General features: G+C 39.7%; 5 protein-coding genes and 1 long non-coding RNA gene across 11 annotated transcripts; 3 read left to right on the top strand and 3 right to left on the bottom strand.

The window, feature by feature from the left end:
- The first annotated feature begins 1,551 nt into the window (after nt 1–1,551).
- Nucleotides 1,552–6,731, top strand: LOC125189177 (protein ACTIVITY OF BC1 COMPLEX KINASE 3, chloroplastic-like). The gene is made up of 5 exons (XM_048086474.1): nt 1,552–2,464; nt 2,537–3,092; nt 4,773–4,959; nt 5,068–5,437; nt 6,246–6,731. Exons 1-5 carry the CDS (start codon nt 1,616–1,618, stop codon nt 6,372–6,374), a joined length of 2,091 nt encoding a protein of 696 aa, XP_047942431.1. The 5' UTR covers nt 1,552–1,615; the 3' UTR covers nt 6,375–6,731.
- A 135-nt stretch (nt 6,732–6,866) lies between these two features.
- On the bottom strand, nt 6,867–9,492 carry LOC125189335 (peroxisomal nicotinamide adenine dinucleotide carrier-like). The gene is made up of 10 exons (XM_048086649.1): nt 9,335–9,492; nt 9,094–9,255; nt 8,887–9,017; nt 8,748–8,802; nt 8,434–8,586; nt 8,099–8,167; nt 7,899–8,006; nt 7,705–7,773; nt 7,316–7,370; nt 6,867–7,218 (listed from the first exon to the last, which is right to left on the bottom strand). Exons 1-10 carry the CDS (start codon nt 9,413–9,415, stop codon nt 7,055–7,057), a joined length of 1,047 nt encoding a protein of 348 aa, XP_047942606.1. The 5' UTR covers nt 9,416–9,492; the 3' UTR covers nt 6,867–7,054.
- A 43-nt stretch (nt 9,493–9,535) lies between these two features.
- Nucleotides 9,536–11,189, top strand: LOC125189557 (alpha-ketoglutarate-dependent dioxygenase alkB homolog 6). Its single transcript, XM_048086840.1, has 7 exons — nt 9,536–9,691; nt 9,759–9,819; nt 9,890–9,928; nt 10,074–10,186; nt 10,344–10,590; nt 10,679–10,725; nt 10,811–11,189. The coding sequence occupies exons 1-7, from the start codon at nt 9,602–9,604 to the stop codon at nt 10,973–10,975; spliced, it is 762 nt and encodes a 253-aa protein (XP_047942797.1). The 5' UTR covers nt 9,536–9,601; the 3' UTR covers nt 10,976–11,189.
- Nucleotides 11,190–11,271: 82 nt separating this feature from the next.
- Nucleotides 11,272–14,226, bottom strand: LOC125189250 (L-ascorbate oxidase homolog). Its single transcript, XM_048086575.1, has one exon. The coding sequence runs from the start codon at nt 13,054–13,056 to the stop codon at nt 11,380–11,382; it is 1,677 nt and encodes a 558-aa protein (XP_047942532.1). The 5' UTR covers nt 13,057–14,226; the 3' UTR covers nt 11,272–11,379.
- Nucleotides 14,227–14,365: 139 nt separating this feature from the next.
- On the bottom strand, nt 14,366–16,779 carry LOC125189424 (transcription factor Pur-alpha 1). Of its 2 annotated transcripts, none has more exons than XM_048086730.1 (5): nt 16,366–16,779; nt 16,239–16,286; nt 15,328–15,468; nt 14,984–15,229; nt 14,366–14,905 (listed from the first exon to the last, which is right to left on the bottom strand). In XM_048086730.1, the coding sequence occupies exons 1-5, from the start codon at nt 16,639–16,641 to the stop codon at nt 14,753–14,755; spliced, it is 864 nt and encodes a 287-aa protein (XP_047942687.1). In that variant the 5' UTR covers nt 16,642–16,779; the 3' UTR covers nt 14,366–14,752. The 2 variants fall into 2 exon arrangements, with proteins under 2 accessions (XP_047942687.1, XP_047942739.1); XM_048086782.1 differs by having other exon boundaries at nt 14,984–15,226.
- Nucleotides 16,780–16,921: 142 nt separating this feature from the next.
- On the top strand, nt 16,922–20,363 carry LOC125189616. Of its 5 annotated transcripts, XR_007170843.1 has the most exons (6): nt 16,922–17,039; nt 17,153–17,257; nt 17,397–17,454; nt 17,541–17,658; nt 18,385–19,842; nt 20,020–20,363. It is a non-coding gene; the product is annotated as an uncharacterized LOC125189616 (long non-coding RNA). The 5 variants fall into 5 exon arrangements; XR_007170840.1 differs by having other exon boundaries at nt 16,960–17,257; XR_007170841.1 differs by having other exon boundaries at nt 16,960–17,257; nt 18,385–19,901.
- Nucleotides 20,364–22,794: the final 2,431 nt, after the last annotated feature.

Below are 22,794 nucleotides of genomic sequence, written 5' to 3'. Positions count from 1 at the left end.
AACCTGAAATACCAGAATTGCACAATATATCCAAAAGAACGAAAAAAATTGAAAATCTAAAAATCAATTTTCTCGTATCAACCAATTTACATATCCAAATAATTTTAATAATTTATCAAATCTAAATATTATTATATTTATTAATATGAATTAAAAAAATAAACTAGTTTATTTTTAGGTAATAAATTAATGCTCATATTAAAAAGAAATTCGATTTTTTGGTTTTTCGATTTTCTTTTTCGATCCAAATCGAAAAATCGAAATTAGCCAAAAGTTTAAATCGAATCGTACTAGAGAACTGAAAAAAAAGAACAAACCCAATTTTAAATTTCTGTTTATTTCAAATCAGATATTCGATTTTCGGTTATTTTACTTACCCCTAAATATCGACAATTTATTGTAGAATAAATTTATATAAGAAATATTTGTCATGGATATAACCTAGCACCATTTATATGTTCTCGAAAATACCAAAAGGAAAAATTATGATAAATTAGAAATAATAATGTCCTTCGCAAATGTCTTAAATTCTGAGTCGTCCTTGTCGAGAACTTGTACAATGTGCTAAGAAAAATCCCAGCACCTCTTAAGTGCTCGCGGAATACCGAGTTAATGTCTGAAATTCTAAGTTGTGTTGTCCGAGCATATTGTACAAGTGCTCGGTATATTCCGAGCACATCGTATAGGTGCTCGGGAGTATTCAGATTTTATGTACACTCACATTTTTCTTTCTTCTCCTTTTCTCCTCCCAAGATATTTTTTTATCTTCCCTCTTATTTCTTCAAATTTTCAGCAATTTCTTTGGATTAGAAGTGTTCCCATTTGCTAGGACTCACCCTATCTCGCCATCTTCTAAATTATCTAGAGGTATCATCGTTATTGTTAGTCTTTCTCTTTAAATTATTTGGTTATATTAATTGAAAATGTGATATTTATGTTCATTTTAATTTAAGGGGCATTATTTTATGTGACATGGTAGTAAAATGAATACTATAATTCGGGAAGAGAGTGGATGTATGAAAGAAAATTTCCTACTGGAGAGTACAATCTTGATTTCAATGATGGTTTACATACGTTTATAAGTTTCGTTCTGCAACATCCCTCTAGAATGGATGATTCAAAAATTAGATGTCCATGTGCATATTGTGATAACAAAAAATTTCTTTCTACGGAAACAGTAAGGAGCATCTTATAAGAAAAATGATTTACTTGAAATTATTATGATTAGAGATTTCATTACAATACAAAAGCTTCATCCCGTTCAATACATGGTTGCATCAATGGATTTTGATCTATCATCGAATCTGCACCAACATATGGTGCATGATGCGTGTGAATAAACAACCGGTCACGACTCTTATAATTTTCATATGCAACATACTGTAGAATATGCTCCGCGTCACAATGATAATTAAAAAAAAGTGACGCATAGGATATTTTCCAGCTGGACCAATTTCCAGAATTTTGGAATGAAGTCCTACCTGCGTGATTGGTATTGGGCTTGGGCTGGCTCTATTAGATATGAGAGAACACGTCAGACACCGTGGAAATAACGGTGATTTATTTAGACAAAAAGAAAAAAAATGAGAATTTTGGTGGACCAGAATTGGCTCCGATGACTACCGCCACCATCTCTGTCGTGGGCCCCACTAGCTGGGTTCAGACTCAGAGGAGACTGAGAGCCTATCCAATTCCGCCGCGAGCTGCTCTGGTGGAGGCCAGAGGAGCAGCCATTGAAGAGGTCACCCTTGCCCGGTTGAGAGACTCCTCCGGCGCCGCCCCTTCTAGACACCGAGCCGATGATATGCAAGCCGAAGCCGCGGCAATGGCTCGCGCCGCCAACGCCTCTGTCTACAGCGCCGACCTCCTCTCCACCAAATACGGCTCGCGCCCAATCAGGGTCGCGCAGAGGGCGCTCGAGATATTCGCCGCCCTCGGTTCCTTCGCCCTCAGTTTGTGGCTAGACCAACTCAAAGGCCAGCTCGATCAGAACCAGAGGCAGCGAGCCGTCAATCTCAGAAACACTTTAACAAAATTGGGCCCTACATTTGTCAAAATCGGCCAAGGTCTATCCACCAGGCCTGACCTGTGCCCGCCTCTTTACATCGAGGAGCTCTCTCAATTGCAGGATGCTTTGCCCACATTTCCAGATGCAGAAGCGTTTTCTTGCATTGAGAGAGAGCTTGGATGCTCGCTTGATTCCATCTATTCATCAATCTCTGCATCCCCAATTGCTGCAGCCAGTTTGGGGCAGGTTTACAAAGCCCGGTTGAGCTACTCAAGCCAGGTTGTTGCTGTGAAGGTGCAAAGACCTGGCATTGAAGAGGCTATTGGCCTCGATTTTTACCTAATCAGAGGCCTCGGCTTCCTCATTAACAAATATGTCGATTTTGTTACAAGTGATGTTGTTGCTCTCATCGATGAATTTGCTCGGAGAGTTTATCAGGAACTTAATTATGTACAGGTTAGTTAGTTGGTGTTAGCAAGATCGTGTTTTGATTGTTTTCTTGTACCAATTTTTTGAATCTTTTTGCAGGAGGGGCAAAACGCTCGGAGATTTAAAAAATTGTATGCAGACAAAGCAGATGTCCTTGTTCCGGATATTTACTGGGACTACACTAGTGGAAAGGTGCTGACTATGGAGTGGGTTGAAGGAGTGAAGTTAAGTGAGCATGAAGCCATCGAGAGACAAGGGCTCAAAGTTTTGGACCTAGTGAACACTGGTATACAGTGCAGTCTTAGGCAGCTGCTTGAGTACGGCTACTTTCATGCTGATCCTCATCCAGGGAATCTCTTGGCAACGCCGGATGGGAAGCTTGCTTTTCTCGACTTTGGGATGATGAGTGAGACTCCTGAACAAGCAAGGTCTGCCATAATTGGTCATGTTGTCCACATGGTCAATCGAGACTACGAAGCCATGGCTCGTGATTACTATGCTCTGGACTTTCTCCCTCCAGATGTGGATGTGGCTCCTATTGTACCAGCTTTAAGGAACTTCTTTGACGATGCACTCAATTCAACTGTGAGCGAGCTCAACTTTAAAACTATTGTGGATGGCTTGGGCGCTGTTCTCTACCAATACCCGTTTAATGGTGACTATCCTTTTCCTTGAGGTCATGCCAAATTTATCTCGAGATACTAACACATTTGCTGTCTTTGTTTCCCATAGTTTGTTTCTAAGAATTAGATTATATATTAAATGTCATGAAGGAGGATGATACGAAAGAGAAGAAATGTGAACATATATAGGGTGGTCTGATTTGGAAACCATATGCTTTATGATTCTTAGTTTCCACGTGGTTGTTAATGCTTAAAATCAGATAGTATCATGGATCTTTTAATTCTGAGGATAAGAAAAAATCTCATTCTTTATCACTGAAACAAGTGCAAAAGCTTCTAAGAAACTCATAGAGATGATCATGCTCTTTCACATTGTGTGTACATTGAGAGGGAATAAAACAAGAAACTTTGGCTGGATGATAGAGCTAACTAGTGAATCATAACAAGGTTGAAAAAAAGTGAAGCTCGCTTAGCTCTTAGACAAAGCTAACTAGTAAATCAGAATAAGGTTGAAAAGAAAGTGAAGAACGCTTTAGCTCTTAGACAAGCATAGCATTTGTTATCGGCTATTAGCTGGGTAGGCCCTCCATAGCCTGACACGAGTTCTTCTCCTGGTATCTTTATCACTCTTCATTCAGTCATACATCATTATTTGATTTCTTCCTATTGCATTTGAGTCTTGTTTCTATCAATATGATTCAAATAGCTAGCTTTAAAACTAATTAAAACCCTAAAAGAAGTGTGAAGGATTGTGCTAGCATGGTAGACAAAGGCATTGAAGCTTTGGAAGATATAGTCTGTTCATCAATATGGATTTGCCCCTAGAATAGCTCCAAAGACCCTATAATTTTTCTGGAGTTTATCAATATGGATTGACCCCTAGAATAGCTCTGAAGACCCTATAATTTTCTGGAGTTCATCAATATGGATTTACCCCTAGAATAGCTCCGAAGCGCATCATGTGCGACTCTTTTCTTTCAAGGAGAATACCATGGTTTTGTTTAACACATACTTCTGACTCTCACAATAGGAGTGTCTTGGCTGGAAATATACGTTCACATGAATGCTACAGTACCAGCTCTTCCTTCTAAATCAAAAACAAGAACAAAACATACACAGCATTTATTTTTATGATCCTCTATAATTACAATAACATTTTGGATGTAAAATAGCATACAGTTCCCATATCCAAAAACTTCTAGCACCCATGTATTGTTAGCATGGGAGACCCATGGTGCCCATATGTCGGGGGAGGGGGGTCCAAGAGCTTTAGCCGATTATAGTGACTTATTCTTTTCCTAAATAGTACTCCCTCCGTCCGACTGAAGATGACCTACTTTCCTTTTTAGTTTGTCCCAACCAAGATGACTCATTACTAAAAATGGAAACACCTGTATCTTCCCTCTCTCTTACTTTATTCTTTCCACTCAACACACAAAATTAAATTGCATAAAATCCCATTCCGCCCAAGGAAGGGGTCATCTTCCTTGGGACGAAGGGAGTACTACTATATACTTAGTTCAGTATGTAGTACTGCAGTAGTAGTATCACATCAGGAGTCTATCAACTTGATCATAGTATTATTCTGGGTAGCTACTATAGCGAGGAGTTTTTATCTATCATAATATTCATGGTATCACTTCTGTCAGATAAATGTTCATAGGCTACAGTTTTTTCCATGTTGCGTCTCACCGGCTTTTATTTTTTTGCAGTGCCTGCATATTATGCTTTGATTTTAAGGTCTCTCACTGTTCTAGAAGGTTTAGCGCTGTACGCTGACCCTAATTTTAAGGTGCTGGCTGCTTCATATCCATATTTTGCTAAAAGGCTTCTTACTGATCCTAATCCATATCTCAGAGATGCTCTTATTGAGCTGCTTTTCAAGGATGGGAGATTCAGGCATGTAGTATCCTAAGTACTACTATCATTTTCTTATTCTTTTACATGATGAGTTATACTCCTCAGCATGTTGTTCATTTAGAAGCTTGGGTAAATTCTTTGCCACAGGTGGAATAGACTTGAAAACTTGCTTGTTCAGGGAAGAAAAGACAGAGATTTCAATGCCAAAGATGCTTTACAACCCGTCCTTAAATTACTATTGGGACCAGATGGTGAAGTACTCAGGAATTTAGTAATAAAAGAAGCAATCCAAGTAACTGAAGCTGTTACTGTGGGCTCAGTGATTGAATCATACAAATTAGTTCCTGATTTCATAAGAACTCTTATTTTTAATATCAATGGAACTACTAGTCCATTTGTAATGAGCAGTGCTGAACAGGAAAGTATGATGGAGCTTAGGGCTCAAGTATTCAGAATATGGGAACTCTTACGATCGTCAGATAACTTTGATCCTAGTATTTTACAGCCTATACTGCAGGTAAGTGGTACATATATTTGTGTAATACATGCTTGAGTTCAAAACGCTCTGTTAAAATTTATATTTTTGAACACTGGTAATACATACAATGTTTCCGAAATCTCCAAAAAGTAGGGAACTCCATCTGGCATTTATTCTATATGTTATTTATTAACTTAATTTATTGTATATGTCCATTAAGGGTTTTGATCTTCAGTTCCTTTGGGGTTTTCAGGTTCATTTTGCCTGTCTGAGTCATGTTTTTGCACGTGTGTGACTTGAGAGGATGTAGAAAAATATGTAGTCCCGTCTTTATGGTGCTCCGTTATTATAACAGACTACTATACACATTTCCATCAATTTGTGCCCCTTTTCCACACATGTCTTCTCTATAATAGAATATCCTACTTCTGGAAGGTGATCATTTAACGGACCTTTAACATGCCTATCTTTAGTCTAATTTGTAATATGCTAAATGAAGTTTCTTTGGTAACTTCCTCTCAAATTTGGTTTTGGAAGAACAATGTCTGGCAAGCAAATCTTTAGATGTATTTACTCTTTCTATTTTCATATATAATTTACTTTTGCATGCTCCACGATTCTGTTGGAGAAGTGTTAAATTTGAATGTTTGTTTCTTTCTCTAGTTCTTAAACTGTAGTTCAATAACCGAATGAAAACGTAATATGATGATTTGGTACAACATGGTTCAGTTTATGTGGTATCCATGAGTTGCAATTCTCCGTTGGAGGATATTAGTAATTATATGGGGTCTTGTGCTACTAAAATGAAACTGCTGGAATGTACAAAGGCTAAAACCCGCATATGCAGGTACTGCAAGAACCCGAAGCAAGGCAACTTGGTGGGCGTGTAGTTGGTGGAATTACTCAGCGTCTGGCTGCTCGCTTGCTGCAGCAAGTTCTGGGGGATCCACCAGGCGCTGCTTCTACAACATTGTAACTGCTCTTTCCGTCTGTTATTTTTTAAGAGCGGTTCTTAATCTTATACACAGATTTGTCAGAGTGATCACATCTGAAATTCATTATCTTAATTGAGAAGTGAAGAAAGAAACCTTATGGCTCTTTTTTTTTTATGGATGGCTCCAACCTCCCATCCACATGAATATGCAATTAATCTTTGACTTCTATATCATTGTTCTTCTGTAAACTTGAAGTGATGACATGATACCATGCCCATCAATATGTGAATTTTGAAGCTCAGTAGGTTTATCTTGTATAGCTCTGTACTATGTAGTAAGATATCAATGGAGAAGAATGTAAAACGATTCGCATTACAATGTTGAAATTTATTTATTCATTTAGTAATTGTTTGTGGGGGATGTCATGGTTTATCTGTGTCTGTTATCACCATATGTTTTCACTTGTAGTCTAGCTTCCCTTGCTCCATTAGTTTTGATTTCTTACAGAAAGCCAGAAATTTTCACTTGAGAACTAACTGGACAACTCAACATTTTCATTAAGGAAAAAATTATAATGATTTTGCTTCAAATGTTCTATAATATATGCATGAGATGAACATGAAGTTGGTAACAATACTATATAGTTTCATACTGTATTGTATTTTCTTCATTGTAAATTTGATGTAAGAGAAGGAATTGTGGATTCTCTCAATGCTATCTATCACTTGACACTTCTCATGGCATCATAAATCTTGACTAGCTCCTCCTTCACCATGAAAAGAACAGATGCAGCAAATACACTTTGTACGATCTTCGTGCTCATCCCTTTGTAGAAGCTCCTCACTCCTTCGTAACGTATCATTTTTATGATGGCATCAATTGTACCTGTTCCGTCACAAAACATATCCAGATAAAAATCTTGTTATGTTTCAAGCAGAAGCAGACACTACTAAAGATATTGTGGACTGGTAATTTTGCAAACCTGAGTATCTTAATGAAAGATTTCCACCAATCTCCTGCTTTGCTTGAAGTCTTGACTGCATATTCACCACATTATTAGCCACAACGAAAAATACGGTACACTACCACAACACTAATTTTACATCATCCACTGTATCATAAAAAAAAAAAAAAAAAAAAAAAAAAAAAAAAAAAAAATGCAGAGATTACTAAAAATCAGGTCTCTGTATTGTTGTTTGACAACACTATTATACACATTTATTGTAAGTACATCATGTTCATGTCGTATTAAAACTCATGGACTCTTTCGTATTCTTCACTTCCACAACAACAAAAACCAGATCATTCCAGAATACAATTAGTTAAGAAAAATCAAGACTTCAAGTATGAAGTATGAATAGATGATCTTACCTTGACAACTAACAGTGGATATGTACAAACAGTTGCCCCTAGCTTTGCGATGGCCCCCACTAAAAAGATCTAGTTAAGATGAAGTAACAAACCAAACAGTTTAGCAGTAAGACACGAGTTAAACAGTGATTACAAATTTCCTTACCAAGTGGAAAATGCAAAAGAGGCCATGCAAGGTTTGTCAGCAGATTTACCTCTATGGCTTTTATATTTGTTGATCCTTGTTTCTTAGCAGATCGTTTACTCCTCAGGTGTTTTAACAAACTCTCATAAATCATGAACTGAATTGATGGATTGCAGACCTGGGAAGCCAAAATCAAACAGTATTTTCAGGAATTCAAATACTAACATTTTCAAAGGCTGACTTCATTAGAAAATAACACAGCAAACTAACCATTATTAGCGTTGGAACAATGCCTTTCCAAAATCCAGCAACTCCTGATTCATTATAAACTTCACATGCCTACTAAAGATAATCAAATAGATGTCCGATTAATAGTGATATCAAACTAGTTAAAATCACAAAAACATTTTACTGTAGGAGGAAATGCAAGCTAAGCATGCAGTTCACATGTAAAATCTAGCTAAGAGTGCATTAGAAATTGTATACAGCACCATTCGATTAAAAAAATCATTCAAACTTTGAGCAATTAAAGAAAGTTACCACTTTCAAGCCTAAATTTAGATAGTAAAAGGACAGAATGATACAAAAAGGCAAGTAGTATTCACCGCTTGAATTGTTCCATAAGGGCGAGGCTTTATCGAATCAAGTTGAGCCAATTGCGTGGTCAAAGAAGATTGTGATAGAGCATTTTGTGAAGCTTCCTTCAACAGAGCTTCCTTTTTGGCCTCCACAATTTTCCTTTCTGCTTGAGTATAGGTCTGGAAATGAAAAATAACTTGAGCCAACAAACATATATCCTCAGAAAGTGTTTATCACGTGGTCATGGCAGCAAATACATAAGCTCTTATAGGCATAAACTCAGCAAAGAAAGCAGAAAAGTGAAGTTTTTGTGCTGAGCATAAAAGGGAAGAGGGGGTACCTGCATACGAGTTACAAGAACCCATATAGGGTTGGTGAAGAGTACGTTGAGAGAGCTGCAAGAGTGAAGAGTTATAAACACACACAAAGTGAGGAAGAGAAGAAACTTAGTATACTACTATATAATAGTCCTAGCCTACCCAGCAAGTGCAGCCACAAGAAGCCAAGAGAGCATTCCTGGAGTGCCATCTCCTCGGCCTTTTCTTTTATTTGCAAGGGCAAGGGCGACAGCCTTGTTTTTGAAAGCCTGGTAAAAGGAGTAATAGATTCCCTGGAAACTTCAAGTAGGGACAAGGAATTAGCAAGCCAACAAGATGTAATAGCAATTCAATTGACACCTCACTCACCTGAGAAGCTGCAGTGCCGAGCAGAGATGGTTTGAGGCCACTGTAGAGTCCTCCGATGCCCTCACTTCTAATGAGGTGAAAAATCTGAATGAGAGCAGGTGATGATGCACTTGGAGGAATCGACTCTTTAGCAATCCTCTCTGTCTGCTGCCGTGTATTCACCTGTGTATTCTAAACTACTCAGCTCTCACCTTGCTTCTTGTTAACCCACAAAGACAGAGAGAGAGAGACAAAAGCTTACCGTCTGCAGAGGGTAAGTAATGATCTGGGCAACAATCCCTCCTCCAGCTCCGGCAATCCCATTCACTATGGCGTTCGACATTCTACTGAATATCTCCAAGACTCGATTTTTACTCCTCTTATCCTCAACATTTTCATTTTCTTTTTCATTTATAGCCACCAGCGCCTACAAACAAAAAAAAATCAACTGAAAAGACACACGTGCCCACGAGGGTTTTAAATATTTACTCAATTCGATTTGAGAGTGCAAAGAGGAGAGACGGAGGTGATGGAGAAATACGTTGTGGGCTCGGTGCCGACTGTGATGTACATACCTGAATACATCTCCCCAGCTGAAGAGGAACTTCTCCTCAAAAACGTATGTGTCTACTACTACTACTACACTAACCCTAAACCTCTGCTTATTATACTAAATTCGTTTGCAGATTGACCAAGCCCCGCTTTCCAAATGGAAGACTTTGAAGAATCGGAGACTCCAAAATTGGGGTGCCTAAACATACCTAAATTTACCACTTTTCTTATTAATCTCATACTGATTCGGATATTCTATTTTCAGGAGGAGTTGTCCACGAAAAAGGCCTTCTTGCCCAACAACGTGAGTTTAGTTTCTTCCCTCACTAGCTCGCATTTTCTATCACTCTTTGCTTCTAAGAAATGACAGTAGTCATCCACTGCTCTTGTGTTGTGAAGTTTGGGTACAGTAACAGAAACTGAATGAACAACTTCATTGTGTTTTGCAGTGCCATCTTGGCTTAAAACAGTTACAAATAGAATATACGAGGAATCAAAGTTGTTTCCCTCGGCAATCAACCATGTCCTTATCAATGAATATTTGCCTGACCAAGGAATTATGGTGGGTGCTAAATTCAAGTGTACATGTATTTATTCCGTATCATTCTTTATGTGATTTTGTAATACTGTCATATGGAAAGTAGCACTAACTGCCAAGAAGTTGTATGGTCTTTCCTAGATTGCTCCCTTTTTTTTTACAATTTCTTTTTTATTAACAGCCACATCAAGATGGACCTGCATATATGCCTGTGGTGGCAATCCTGTCACTTGGGTCTCCTGTTGTCATGGACTTTGTTCCTCATCCTAAGTTAGAAAGCACTGACCAAACATCAGAAAACGATACTCAAGACATGATACATGATGAACCTTCACCTACAGAGGCCAAAATAACCAGCAAATACCTTCCTTTTTCTGTGGTACTAATGCCTCGTAGCTTGCTGCTATTTAAAGATATGGCGTACTCAGGTTGCTATTTATTTTTTCGTCCGTTTGTTATTGCGTATGTTAATCCCTTGTTCGCGTTTAAACATATAAATCTTATGTTTTCTTCCAGGTTATTTGCATGGCATAAAAGATTCGGAGGATCACTACTATGATGAGGCAAGATGAGACATACGGACATTGAAATACAGAGACAGGCATTTGGTTTGTATAGGGAATATTTATGGTTCTCCTTTTGGTGCAGGCTGTAAACACTACCAATGGTCCTAGTCCTGATGCTGGAACACTGACAGGCTTGGAAACTGATGGAGAAGATGGAGGTGACAAGGTGATTCACCGGACTACTAGAAGAATTTCTCTTACGTGTCGGCTAGTGACAAAAGTTCACAAACATCTAATAAAGATTTAGAACGATGAGTAGATGAAACATTTTAAGGACTTTTCCTTGCAGCAAGATTAAAAGATCTCTCCTTCCTTGATCATAACGTAGTAGTGTATCTGCTTTATACCAGAATAAGTTTCTCAATAAGTAAGTGCAAGTATGAATTACAATGTGAAACTTATGTGTGACGAACGTCATTACCTTATTCCCAGTTTGGCATATGCATGCATTTTTGTTTATATATTTGAGGCAATGCTGAGCATGTGCATGTACATGTTAATTAATAGTACATGAGAAAGTAATGATAAGATATGGCAATATAGTGGTTAAATGTGTGTATTCATTCTGAGAATGAAAATGGATATACATATATATGCACATTTATTTAGACTAGCTAGCATCTTCTTTTTTCTTCTTCTTCTTCTTCTTCTTTAAGTGTATAGAGCGAGCCTGGGCAGATCCTTGACAATGCCGCAGAGTTCCTGTTTGGCAGGGAGGTTGTACTCATCCCTCAAGGAGAGTGCCGGTGAGACAACGCTAAAGTAGAACTGTTGTCCCAAATATGCCCTCTCCTTCATATCAGACCTCAAGTTCCACATACCAGCATTGTCAAGAGTGGTCATGATTGCCGCCCACGAGTTAGGGTACACCTGAATGGTATGCCTGCTCACTGCATCCAAAAGATTGTAGTTCTGCCTCTTCTTGGGGGTCCACGTCCCAGGTTCAATTGCAACCGCAAAGAAGGAGTATCCATCCAAGTGCCATGTTTGGATAGTCTTCTCGTGGTTCTCGAAGATGATCTCCACGAAGTTCCTGAAGGTTGCATTCTTCACGCTGGGTGCCACCACAACTTTCTCCCCTTGTTCTGCCTCATCCTTCACAAGATCGTATTTGAACACTTGGTCCGCCTTCCCGTAGTACTCCGCCAGTTTCAATGGGGTTTCACCATCCACATGCGAGACACCATTGACAGCGAAACGGAGCTTGCCATCCACCACTTGTCGAGAGTTTGATAGCTTGATGGTGCGGGTGATGTTGATCTTCCCATAGTGGTAGGAGCCTTGTGGGTTGGGGCGGGCAGCACTGGCGGTCAGGTTCCACCTGAAGGAGCGGAATTGGTTGATGGACCATGCAATGCCGACGGAATTCTCAGGAGGGGGTAGTGGAATCTGGGGTGATGCAGGTCCGTTGCCATTGGCGTAGCGGATAGTGGCCACTGATGTGAGGACTTGCTTGAAGAAGCGGCTGGAAGCAACAAAGTAGTAGTCCTTGGGGGTTTGATCAGCGGTGACCAAGAGAGACATGCATTGGCCGACGTGGATATCCATGGAGTCGTACTCATTCTGCACGGTGTGGGATCCCTCCATCTCCACCAATTTCATGGCATGACCCTGGATTCTGAAGTTGACACTCAGCCTCATGCCCACATTGCACACCCTCAACCTGTAAGTCTTTCCGGCCTCCATGGTGATGAGTGGCTCAGCAGCAGCATCGCCAACCTTGTTAGAATTGCCATTGATCTGAATGCCATCGGGTTTGCCAATGGACCGGCCGGAATCAAGAATGCTCTTGAGGGTCTTGTGGCCCTTGTTGTACCAATCTCCGAGGAGGATAGCATGATCTTCCGCAGGATTGTCAAAGGGGACAGGGATGAGAGGACGGCTGTGGACCTTAAGCATGCCGATGCCCCCAGAGGCGCGGTGGAGGGCGGTAGTGGGGAAGTAAATATAACTGCCTATCTGGTCCTTGACTTGGAACTGATAGGTGTAGTTGTGGCCAGGGAGAATGGGGCACATGGTGGCGGGAGTACCGTCCTGCCATGAGTTCTTCCTGAGCTGGATGCCGGCCCAAGTGAGGAGGAGAGGCTCATCGATTTCGTTGAAGACATTGACAACGATGTTGTTGTTGGAGGTGCAGTTGATCTCAGGGCCGGGGAATTGGCCGTTGATGAGAATGCCCTGCTGAGGGACCCCCAACGGAGAGATGGTGCCGTAGGTGACATGCCATTCGAAGAAGAGATATGGATCCTCTGCATTGACAATTGACAAGAGGCATAGGAGAGGCACACCCAAAATAAGTGGAAGGACTGTCCTCCTAAAAGAACCCATTTTTTTTTATTGTTTATTTATTTTATTTAAAGAAGAAGAAGAAGAAAAAAGAAGAAGGCTAGCTAGTGCCTTCTTCTGGCAAGAGAAGAATGGTGTTATGGAATTCAAAGTGAGATTGAATATATAGGAAGGTTTGTTATCTAAATGAATGGCATCTCTTCCTTCATCCCTTCATTTTCCTTCTCTTCCGCTCCATTCTTTCTTCTTTTTTGTTTCTCTTAACTGAGCCAAAGGTGTCTCTTTTATTTTCATATTATCCCATGCTTCATACCCTAATAAAAAATTAAATCGTGCAACTCTAATTTCATCAATCGTTTTAATGCATACCACCATATCTTTAATAAAATGGATCATGTTTCAAAATTTTAACTACTACTACCTCCGTATTTGAAAAATAGAAACATTTGAAACGACACGGATTTTAATGCACAATCGGTAAAGTAAGAGAAAAAAATGGGTAAAGTAAGAGAAAAAGTAATTGGAATAGTATTAGTGGATTATGGCATCCACTTCCTAAAATGGAAAGTTTAGAAAGTTTTTATTTTTAAGGAACAAACCCAGATGAAGTTTTTTTAAGACAAGGTGGTAGTATGCTTTTAATATGGCTATATTAAAATTGTATTTTCGTAAAGAATTATGATTTGACTAATGTAGAGTAAATACTAGGTGGTACTACTGTTATTGCCTTACACTAACCAACCAAAGTTTGATTGTTTTGTACAAAACTCTTGAACAAATATGGTTGGCAGAAGAAGACCATGTAGTAGACGGCTCATGTAGTAGACCCATCTTTGTGGCTGGCTAATGTCTGAGGATTTAGTGAATAAAATATGTTAAAGCAATTCTGAATCAAGTTATCATTTTCTCATTATGCAAACTACTTAGCCAGGAATTTTCTTATATAATGACATTTCTGTTTCTTGTATTTCTATCGATATGCATATATATGTAATCGTCTCATGTGTGTGATTTGTAATGAAGAAAACAGATAAGAATAATTTGATTCATGTAGATACATGAATCAACTGTACTGAGACATTCATCTCTGACATAACAATTAAGGATTAGAACATTTGGCTAAAATGTGAATTGGTAAAAACATAGAATTAACTTTTTGAAGGATAAGATCAATATCAATCAATTCATCAAAAACAATTGATTAACTCGAATTATTTTACCAATCTATCCTATCACTCAAAGTATTCTGTTTATTGTCAAACAAAAGAAACACTCCTATAAGCAAAAAATACTCCACTCAAATAATCAGTCGACAGTCTTGCAGTTAGTCGTTAGTCATTACACAGACACATATAAGCAAGAACTGCTCACTCAAACAAACAAGTTTCAACATTCATGACATGGTATCCCTTGCGAAGAACACACATCAATTTCCTAGCAGAAAACACACTTCCAATCTATTCAAAAAGACATCTAATTAAACAAAGGAGGCCAATCTTTTGGCAGAAAATGTGCTTATTTGTTCATGTATGTATCATTCATTCTATCTAGAATCAAGCTGAAGAAGACGAGGGCAGACTTATTCAGATGAAATCGAGACATGACTAAAGCCGAGCACTACACAAGCAGCAACACAGACGTGCACACCCAATCAATCAACCATAATAAATAATGTCACAGATGACAGATCACAATTGGTTTTGAGATACAGACTGGTTGGCCACACTCTCACCCATGTTCACCTTTGAGGAGGGTCCACGGTCCTTACATTTGCACCAGTCATGCCCTCAATTTTATCTTTTGTGATCTCCACAAAGTGACCCACCATTTCATGGAACTGCTTCAGACCAGAGAGTGGGAGAATTATGGATGAACGATCTGAACCAGTAACCTGCATTCCATGTTTTCATTAAGTCTAAGGGAAGTTGCATGATACGAACTTTATCAATAACTGATTCCCTTAACTTACCTCTGATATTCTTAAGAAATGACCTCTGTTGTTGTTACCCAGATCAAAGAAAAATTTCTTTTGATCAGCTCTTATCACTTTGGAGACTCCCATATTACCTATGTCATCAGTTGCGGGTGGCAGATCAGAAGAGCGATCAACATTCACTTCAGCTGCCGGGGCAGATCGAGAACCATGACTTGATATAAAACCAGCCCCCACATCATCTGAAAGCCTGACAAGGCGTTCCGGAGCTTCAGAGTTCTGCTGATATTTACACAACCAAAAGTACATACATGAAGGTTTGCTTATTGAGGCAATCAATAATATCTACAACTACGTAATGAAATAATGACTCTACATACCTGATTTGGAAGGACGACTAGCTGTGAAGTTTCATTTATTTCGCCCAAAATATTTCTGAAGGCCGCCCACCCCTCATCATGAGCATTTCCAGCAGGAACAATAATAGTACTGCGGTTTCGGCTGACAGAAGCTTCGGATATCTGCAAGCAAATTCTAATTAGTAAAAAAATGCAGACTTTCAAGACGTGACTTATTTACTCAAGACAACTTCAGATGCAACAGCATCTTTTCCATTAACACGCACAACAGCATCTTTTCCTTCTAATTATATAGAAGTATCTTCCAAAAGAATGCACATGGTTTATATTTCTGAATTCAATAACATGTTTCTGGTTAATGGCCTTAACTTTTTTATTCCCATTCATTAGAAGTATCAATACTAGTACCTTGTGAAATTAAAAATGTGCTACTGCAGTTACAAGCATTCAGAATTAAAACCTAGAAACTCCATAGAGCTAGATATGGGAACTGTAAAGTTGAACTGTAAACTCCATCAGCAAACAGTGACGCTTTTAGTTAATTTAATAAAGCAACAAACTTTACACAAATACACAGACCTCCTTTTTTCAAAAAGAGTACAATGATATTGATCATTGCTATTTAAAACTACAAACCCATGCTTCTGAATTGTATTTTGAACAAGAAAGTTTTCAAGATATATGCATTCTTGTATTACTCAAACATGTTTGATTGATACGCATGCTTGTATATTGGGAATATGATATTTTTGAATATAACCACTAGAATGTTTAAGTGGACATAAACTAAACCAAAACTAAAACTAAATGTTTAACATCGAACACTTGAAAAATTAAATTCTTTATCAATGAAACTGTGAACGTTGGATTCAATAAACACGAATAACAGAAGCAAATAATTGCTGATAAATGATTGAGAGAGAGGAACTAACTTTGAGGAAGCGGCCCCTTCTGTTCTCCCCAACATCAAAATAGAAAACCTGAAATCCGATACAAGGGAAGGAAAAGTTAGAAAAGCAGGAAAGAAATTGAAGAAAGGGAAGGGCGTGTGGGGCATGCCTTGGTATCGAGCTGGAGTTCTTTGCTAAAGACATCCTGGTCATCGGAATTGACATAGTAATTGAAGAGGTCGAGGAACCAGGCGATGCCGTTGGAAGGTACTATGATGGTGGACCTTGTGGCGGAAGTCTTCTCGGAGATCTTGAGGTAACGGCCGCGGGGATTCTCCTTGAGGTCGAAGTAGAATAGCTTGTGCTCCACCTGCAGCGTTTTGCAGAGCAGCTCCACATCATTCCCCCCTCCTCCTCCGCCGCCGCCGGAAGAATTCCCCTCCATCTACGAATTGTGGCAGAAATTGGGGAGGTTAATAGGGTTTTGAATTTAGGTCAGTGCGGTGTTATCTAATCTAGTCATTTTGGGGAAGCTGCGTTTCACCACATGGCCAGCCCCTAATTCTCAATTTCCGATTCTGCCCTTGTTAATTTCTCTATTTCCAAATTAATTTCTCGCAACACTGTAATTGTAACCTTCCGGCGCCGGTGCCTTCTCTCTCTTTCTCACTCTCTCTCCAATGCCTGCTGATTTGGAGAAGGGATCCGTCCCTATTCTCAAGTCCCACTTGGACCCCCAATCCTTTCTTCCCTCCCACCCACCTAATTTTGCTTCTCTGAGTCTCTCTATCTTTCAAAAATGAAATCAATTCTTCCTTTTAAGGGGTGTTGTTATTTATGCATGTATATGCCTTTTTTACTCTATTAGCTTTTTCATATACTCTATGAGCTGAGCTCCTTGCATAAAAATGGTAACTTTATCCTCCCACATAGTTGACTGGATTTTGTTGTGGCAGTAAAAAATGTTGTCAGCAATTTAGCATCTCACTTTAAGGAAAAGTTAAGATTCTTCCTAACTCCTATCGTTCCAATTGGTCATTTGTCATGCTGATGTTAGCTAGGTTAGTAGAGGTACTTCTCTCTCTCTTTTATGTGTGCGTGTGCCTCTATAATATTTTTATGTTCCTCCTGCTTGTAGCAAAGTCCCCACAAACTGATTTATGTGTCTGCTTATTTACCATTACTGTCGATCTTGTGTAGTGGAATTCTGTGTCTCCAATGGATTCGTCCAACATCTATTTGATTTTGATGGACTATGGTTAGTTCTTATAGTACTATTTGCTTTAGGAATCACATACTATTACTTTTATCTGGACTAAATATTTCTTTTCTTATTGCTTCCAGGCATCTCTGAAGCCAATCATTTTGTCATTTAATAGTATCTTTGTGGATTTCTGCACTGATGCTGTGCCCATTTCAACTGGACCACATCTGTTTCTCAGTTTCCTGCATCTTTAATGGAGTAAGTATAATTCCTCCATTGATTGCCATTTTTATGTTCTCTCTGAACTTCTTTAGCTTCTTTAATGTGTAGCTATCGTCTAGTACTTTAATCCAGCTAACATTTGTAGTTGAAAGTATTTGTTGTTTAGTCTCTAATATGTCCTCATTCTGCTATATTGGCTGCTTTCTTTTGGCCCGGAGATGGGGAAATTAGGTCTGTTTGCCGGTGGAAAATGTTTGGGAGGAAAAGTTTGATATTATATTCTGGAGTTCAGATATATGCTAATTAAAGAATGTGTTTGAGAAACATGGATGTGGTTGGTTATGTTATGCAAAAAAAGAACGAGAAATAATTTTGCAAGGAGAAAAAAAAATGCACAAAGCATCGATTTATTAACTCTAGTGATTGTATATTATGTTCTTCATGTTTAAGGAGTAAGTATATTGTATCCAATCAACCTGCTTCAGGATAGCATGTCGGTGGTGAAGAAAATGTGATCCTTGGACTTTCTGTTGCCAAAGCTTCCCATAATGAGAATCCCAGTTTCATATTGGGGGTGTGGATAGAGAAGTATCACCCTGTTTGTGTGATGATATGCTTAACAATTGATGGGAAGATCTCACTTTTCCATTTTACTAAGTAATTTATACCATATTTTATGTTTGCTTTTTACTTGATTAATTTGATAGTTTTTCTGTTGCGTTCTCTTTAGAAGCTACACGTCAATAATTTTCCCCACTGTAGTTCTCCAGGCGCTTTATCATCAGCTGGATGATGTGCATCCAATGAGGAAGATGATGCTTCACAGGAAACGGTGAAGCACATGCCCCTGATTTCTTCTGCAAAGCATGGGATCCCAGACACTGAAAAGTTGATGAATAAAGATTTCTTCTCAGGAGAAGTCGTGGATGGTGATACGATCCCACATCGGTTTCACACGAAAGTGTGGAATAGCATATAATAGGGAGTCAACCCTTTACTTTTGACCATGGTTTTGGATTAAGTTAGGGCTTCCTATCTTATATGCTTATCAATTTGGTGCGGTGAACGTGGATCTGGATGTCCTACGGAAAGGGGCTACCCGTAGGTGTGACCAAAGGGGTGCCACCGAAAAATGTGGGCCCGTGGCTTTGGGTTTGCCACCCGGCGTGTGCCGTCCGTGGACGTCCGGTTTAAAAGAGGGATGGATTGATACGATCCCACATCGGTTTCACACGAAAGTGTGGAATAGCATATAATAGGGAGTCAACCCTTTACCTTTGACCATGGTTTTGGGTTAAGTTAGGGCTTCCTATCTTATATGCTTATCAGATGGTGTTTCTTGTCAATCAGTAAACAACTATACATCATTTGGATCTAATGTGGAACCATTATTACACAAATTGCAGCCATCAATCACTACTCCAAGCACATGGCATTTATTGGGATCAAATGCAAGTATTGATGCTTTAGAAATTCCTGATGAGGTTGATAATTCGGATAAAGGCGCATTACAATCTGGCACTAGCATACTGAAAACTTCGACAGCCTTGAAAGAAAAATCTTCTGTTGCAGTTACTCCACTTCCTTTGGACAGACACTACTGAGTACACATTGGACTAGAAACCTACTACCAGCATATCCTAGTTCACAAGTGCCTTCAGGGTGTATTGTTGCTTCGGGAGATGGGTTCCAGTCCGAATCCGAAAAGGAAACAAGCGAACTTGTCTTCATTGTTGCTGATGCAGAGTAGTTTTTGATAAGGAAAAGTGGTCCAGTCTGAATCCAGGGACCTAATCACATTCATCTCCACCATTGCTGATGCAGTCTGAATCAATGAAAGGAACTGAATGCATCGCCGTCTCCAACCTCGCTGACGAACTTTGTGCGGCATTCTTTAGTTTCTCATTTCTGGCATCATACCTTTCTCACGATAAACCCTTATGCTTGTGTTTTCATGGCTAGACAGCGATGTCAAATGTGTTGCCTACATGATATACTTGAAAAAAAAAATCATTTTATGTACCTTGCTTGTCTTCGATTAGTAGGCTTTTATGATGAGCTTTTTCAGGTTACGGTATCTTTAGGTTGAAGAAATGGCCAAACAACTTGATAATCTGCTTGAAGGCAATGAAGGAAAGGGTTGGCTTCAGGATGCATCCATAATTCTCATACAGAAATGAAGGGATATGAGCTCTTTCCGGAAAATGTGGAATGTGGATGGTTTGTTCTCCTTCTCGTGACTCTTTCAGTCTTTCCTGTAATAAAATGTGTAGCTGAAGGTGATATGTCTTCTTGCTCCTCTAAACAGCCTGCCAACAATTTGATATATGCATCCCTTCTGCTACTGTTTAGTTTTTTCAAAGTTTACTAACTCCCTCTTTCTTGGCTATTATGCAGGGATAGGGGTTATTGAATTTAGAAACTTGGGGAAACTCAAGTTTTGCTTGATAAAACAGTAGAAGGTTTGATCTTGCTTTTGATAAAGTTTGCAGTGCAAAGTTAATGTTGCATATGCGGCACAAAATGGAGTAAAGGTTAATTTTGGTCCTAAACATACGACCAAAATACAAATTTGGTCCAAAACTGTAACACCCGGACTTTTTCCATTTTTTTTTCAAGTGTTCTTGAAAGAACATCGAATATTAAAGTCAATTCTCGCCTTTGTATTTTCGAGTCGATAGAAGGAAAATATATACAAAATTGGGCCAAGCAATTATTCTTTTCCAAGCCCAAATTATTCACGCTGATGAAGCCCACTTTTATAAGTTAAATTGGCTATTCTTTCCACCGATCTGAACCCCTCTCAAATATGCTACCCACTTCTCATTATGGTTGCGAAAAATCTGGCCATGATACCTCAACAAACAAATTAGAAATATGTTTATGTATGTATATGTATCACCACCACTCCACGATCATACAAAATTCTCACCCACTTTCATTCGAAATCCAAAGAGAAATCAGAGAGACAGAGAGCTCCAATAGTGAAACTCAATCTCCCAAATCTGTTCTCAAATGGTTTTCACTGGGCGACGGACGGGAATGGAGAGATGGAAGGCGAAAGCAGCGGGGTGCTGACTCTGTGTTGGCAACAGCGACCATGGCGATGAAAACGGCCTCGACGCGACAGCGGGGCTGCTCCATGGTAGTCCGATGAAGCGATTCACGGAGATGCAGCGGCGCTGAGTTAAGGTGATTAGGCTAGTCGTGGAGAGAGCGAATAGCAGCAACTACCACTGGACATCGGCGGAGGCGGCGTGACGAGAACGATGCCATGAAGAAATGGAAGCGGCGACCTGATGAGGGAGTTAGCAATCGAGAGAGGGAGAGAAGTTGAAGGCTGAATCTGGTGGAGAGAATCGTGGATCTGATGTGAGAATGGACAGCGACAGACATCGAGTAGTAGGGGCTGTTCGGTGGCGATGGCAGGGTCGAGAGCGCAGCGGCGCTGTGACAGTGGCGGGGTGGCGTGCTTAATGGGACGGCGATGGCGAAAGCCGAGCTAGAGCAACGGAGATAGATGAGAGACCGAGAGGCCGAGGGAATTGTCGGCGCTGGTAGAGCTGAGCGATGGAGATGGCTGGAGTCACGAGCTGCACCGCGGGTGGCGAACTGCAGCGTGAGTTGACGGAGAATGAACGAGAGGGTCGTGTAGTACTGCGCTGGAGACAGCGGTAGAGCTGATCGGATTTTAGGCCAGTGGAGAAGGAGGCGCGGTCAAACTGGTAGCGGCGAGTGACAGTGAGAAAGTCCGATTCTTGTGAGAAGAGAGGAAGGAGAGTTCTGCTGATTTTCCAATCGTGTGTATTACTATTTCAGGGAGAACCGGGGAGGCGGTGTAGGGAGCTCGTCACTGTGAACGTGATGGTTGTGACCGAAATTGAAACGGGAGAGATGGAGAGAGACAGCGGGACTTGGCCTTGCTATTTGTCGTGGCAGTGAGGAGCTGAGACATCGAGCTCATTGTCTCTGACGGCAGATTGGAGAGAGAGAGAAAGAGAGAACACAACTTCTGAATTTGAGAGTTTACAATTTGGGATTTTCAAATGGGAAGGAATTTAAGAAGAGAGATGGGGTTTGAAGTGTGTTTTTGCAGAAGAAAGAATCGAGAGTGTTAGCTCCTTTAATTTCATGTTAGGGCCCCCATTTTTTTAAGTAATTGGAGTTGTGTTGTTCGACTGAACTACATTATTTGGGCTGGCAGAGACAGAGAATGGATAGTTTGGAATTTAATGAGATGAAGTGGCTTGGGAGTCGCGGCCATTTGAGGAAAGAAAAGTACTTATTCTGTGATAAGAGTTCAGAATTTCTAAGTAAGATCTTAGGGTAAGATTTTTACATGCATTGTCATAATTAAATTATTTTCTTGAGAGTCTAATTTTTAGCATATTATATTCTTTTAAAAGGGGCTGATTTTTGCATGCTATTTGAGAACGGAATGGAAAGACAAGTCGAGGATTTTAAGCAAATGAGGTGGGCTTTCTTTTTAAATAAGGATTGTGTCTTAAGTATGTTTATTTTTAAATGGTGCAAAATATGTTTGTCATGCCATATTTTTGTGTTGATGTGGGACCTATCTGAAGTGGCTTTTGCCATGTATGGTTAATCGAATTCGGGTCTGACTAGGGAGTGAGTCCCTACTCAGGCTGGTGTACACCCAGTAGATCGTGCGCTATCTCTTTGAGTTGGCCGGTCTAGTGACTTGGAATGTGGCCACATTCCTTGTCATGTAGTTCAGATATGGTATGGTGATGTTGATGATGTTGAGGTTGATGGTGGTGATGATGTTGGTGAAATGTTTTAGTGACTCGGGCCCTTTCAAAGTTAAAACCCCGAGGTCACTCGTTAATGGCATGATAAGAAATTTTTTTTATAAAAATGTTTTCGGCATGAGTCCACTGAGTGCATCAAGTACTCAGCCCTGCATGTGTTTTCCATATGTGCAGGTTGAGATGTGACGAGCGCGGTGGGTGTTGAGCATAAAAGTGAAGAAGATAACAAATAAAGATTTCGAATATATTATGTCTTCATACATAGTATAATTCTTCTCTCGAATGCTTCCGCTGAACGTGTTTCTTTTGAGTTCATTTATTGATGAGATATTGTATTCCTTTGAGTTGTTAGTTGTTGAGATAATACTCTGATTTTATTCGAGATATTCCATTTATTTTG

The sequence above is a fragment of the Salvia hispanica genome, chromosome 1, assembly GCF_023119035.1.
Source record: "Salvia hispanica cultivar TCC Black 2014 chromosome 1, UniMelb_Shisp_WGS_1.0, whole genome shotgun sequence".
Taxonomy (NCBI): domain Eukaryota; kingdom Viridiplantae; phylum Streptophyta; class Magnoliopsida; order Lamiales; family Lamiaceae; genus Salvia; species Salvia hispanica.
This window is presented reverse-complemented; position numbering and strand designations above follow the sequence as displayed.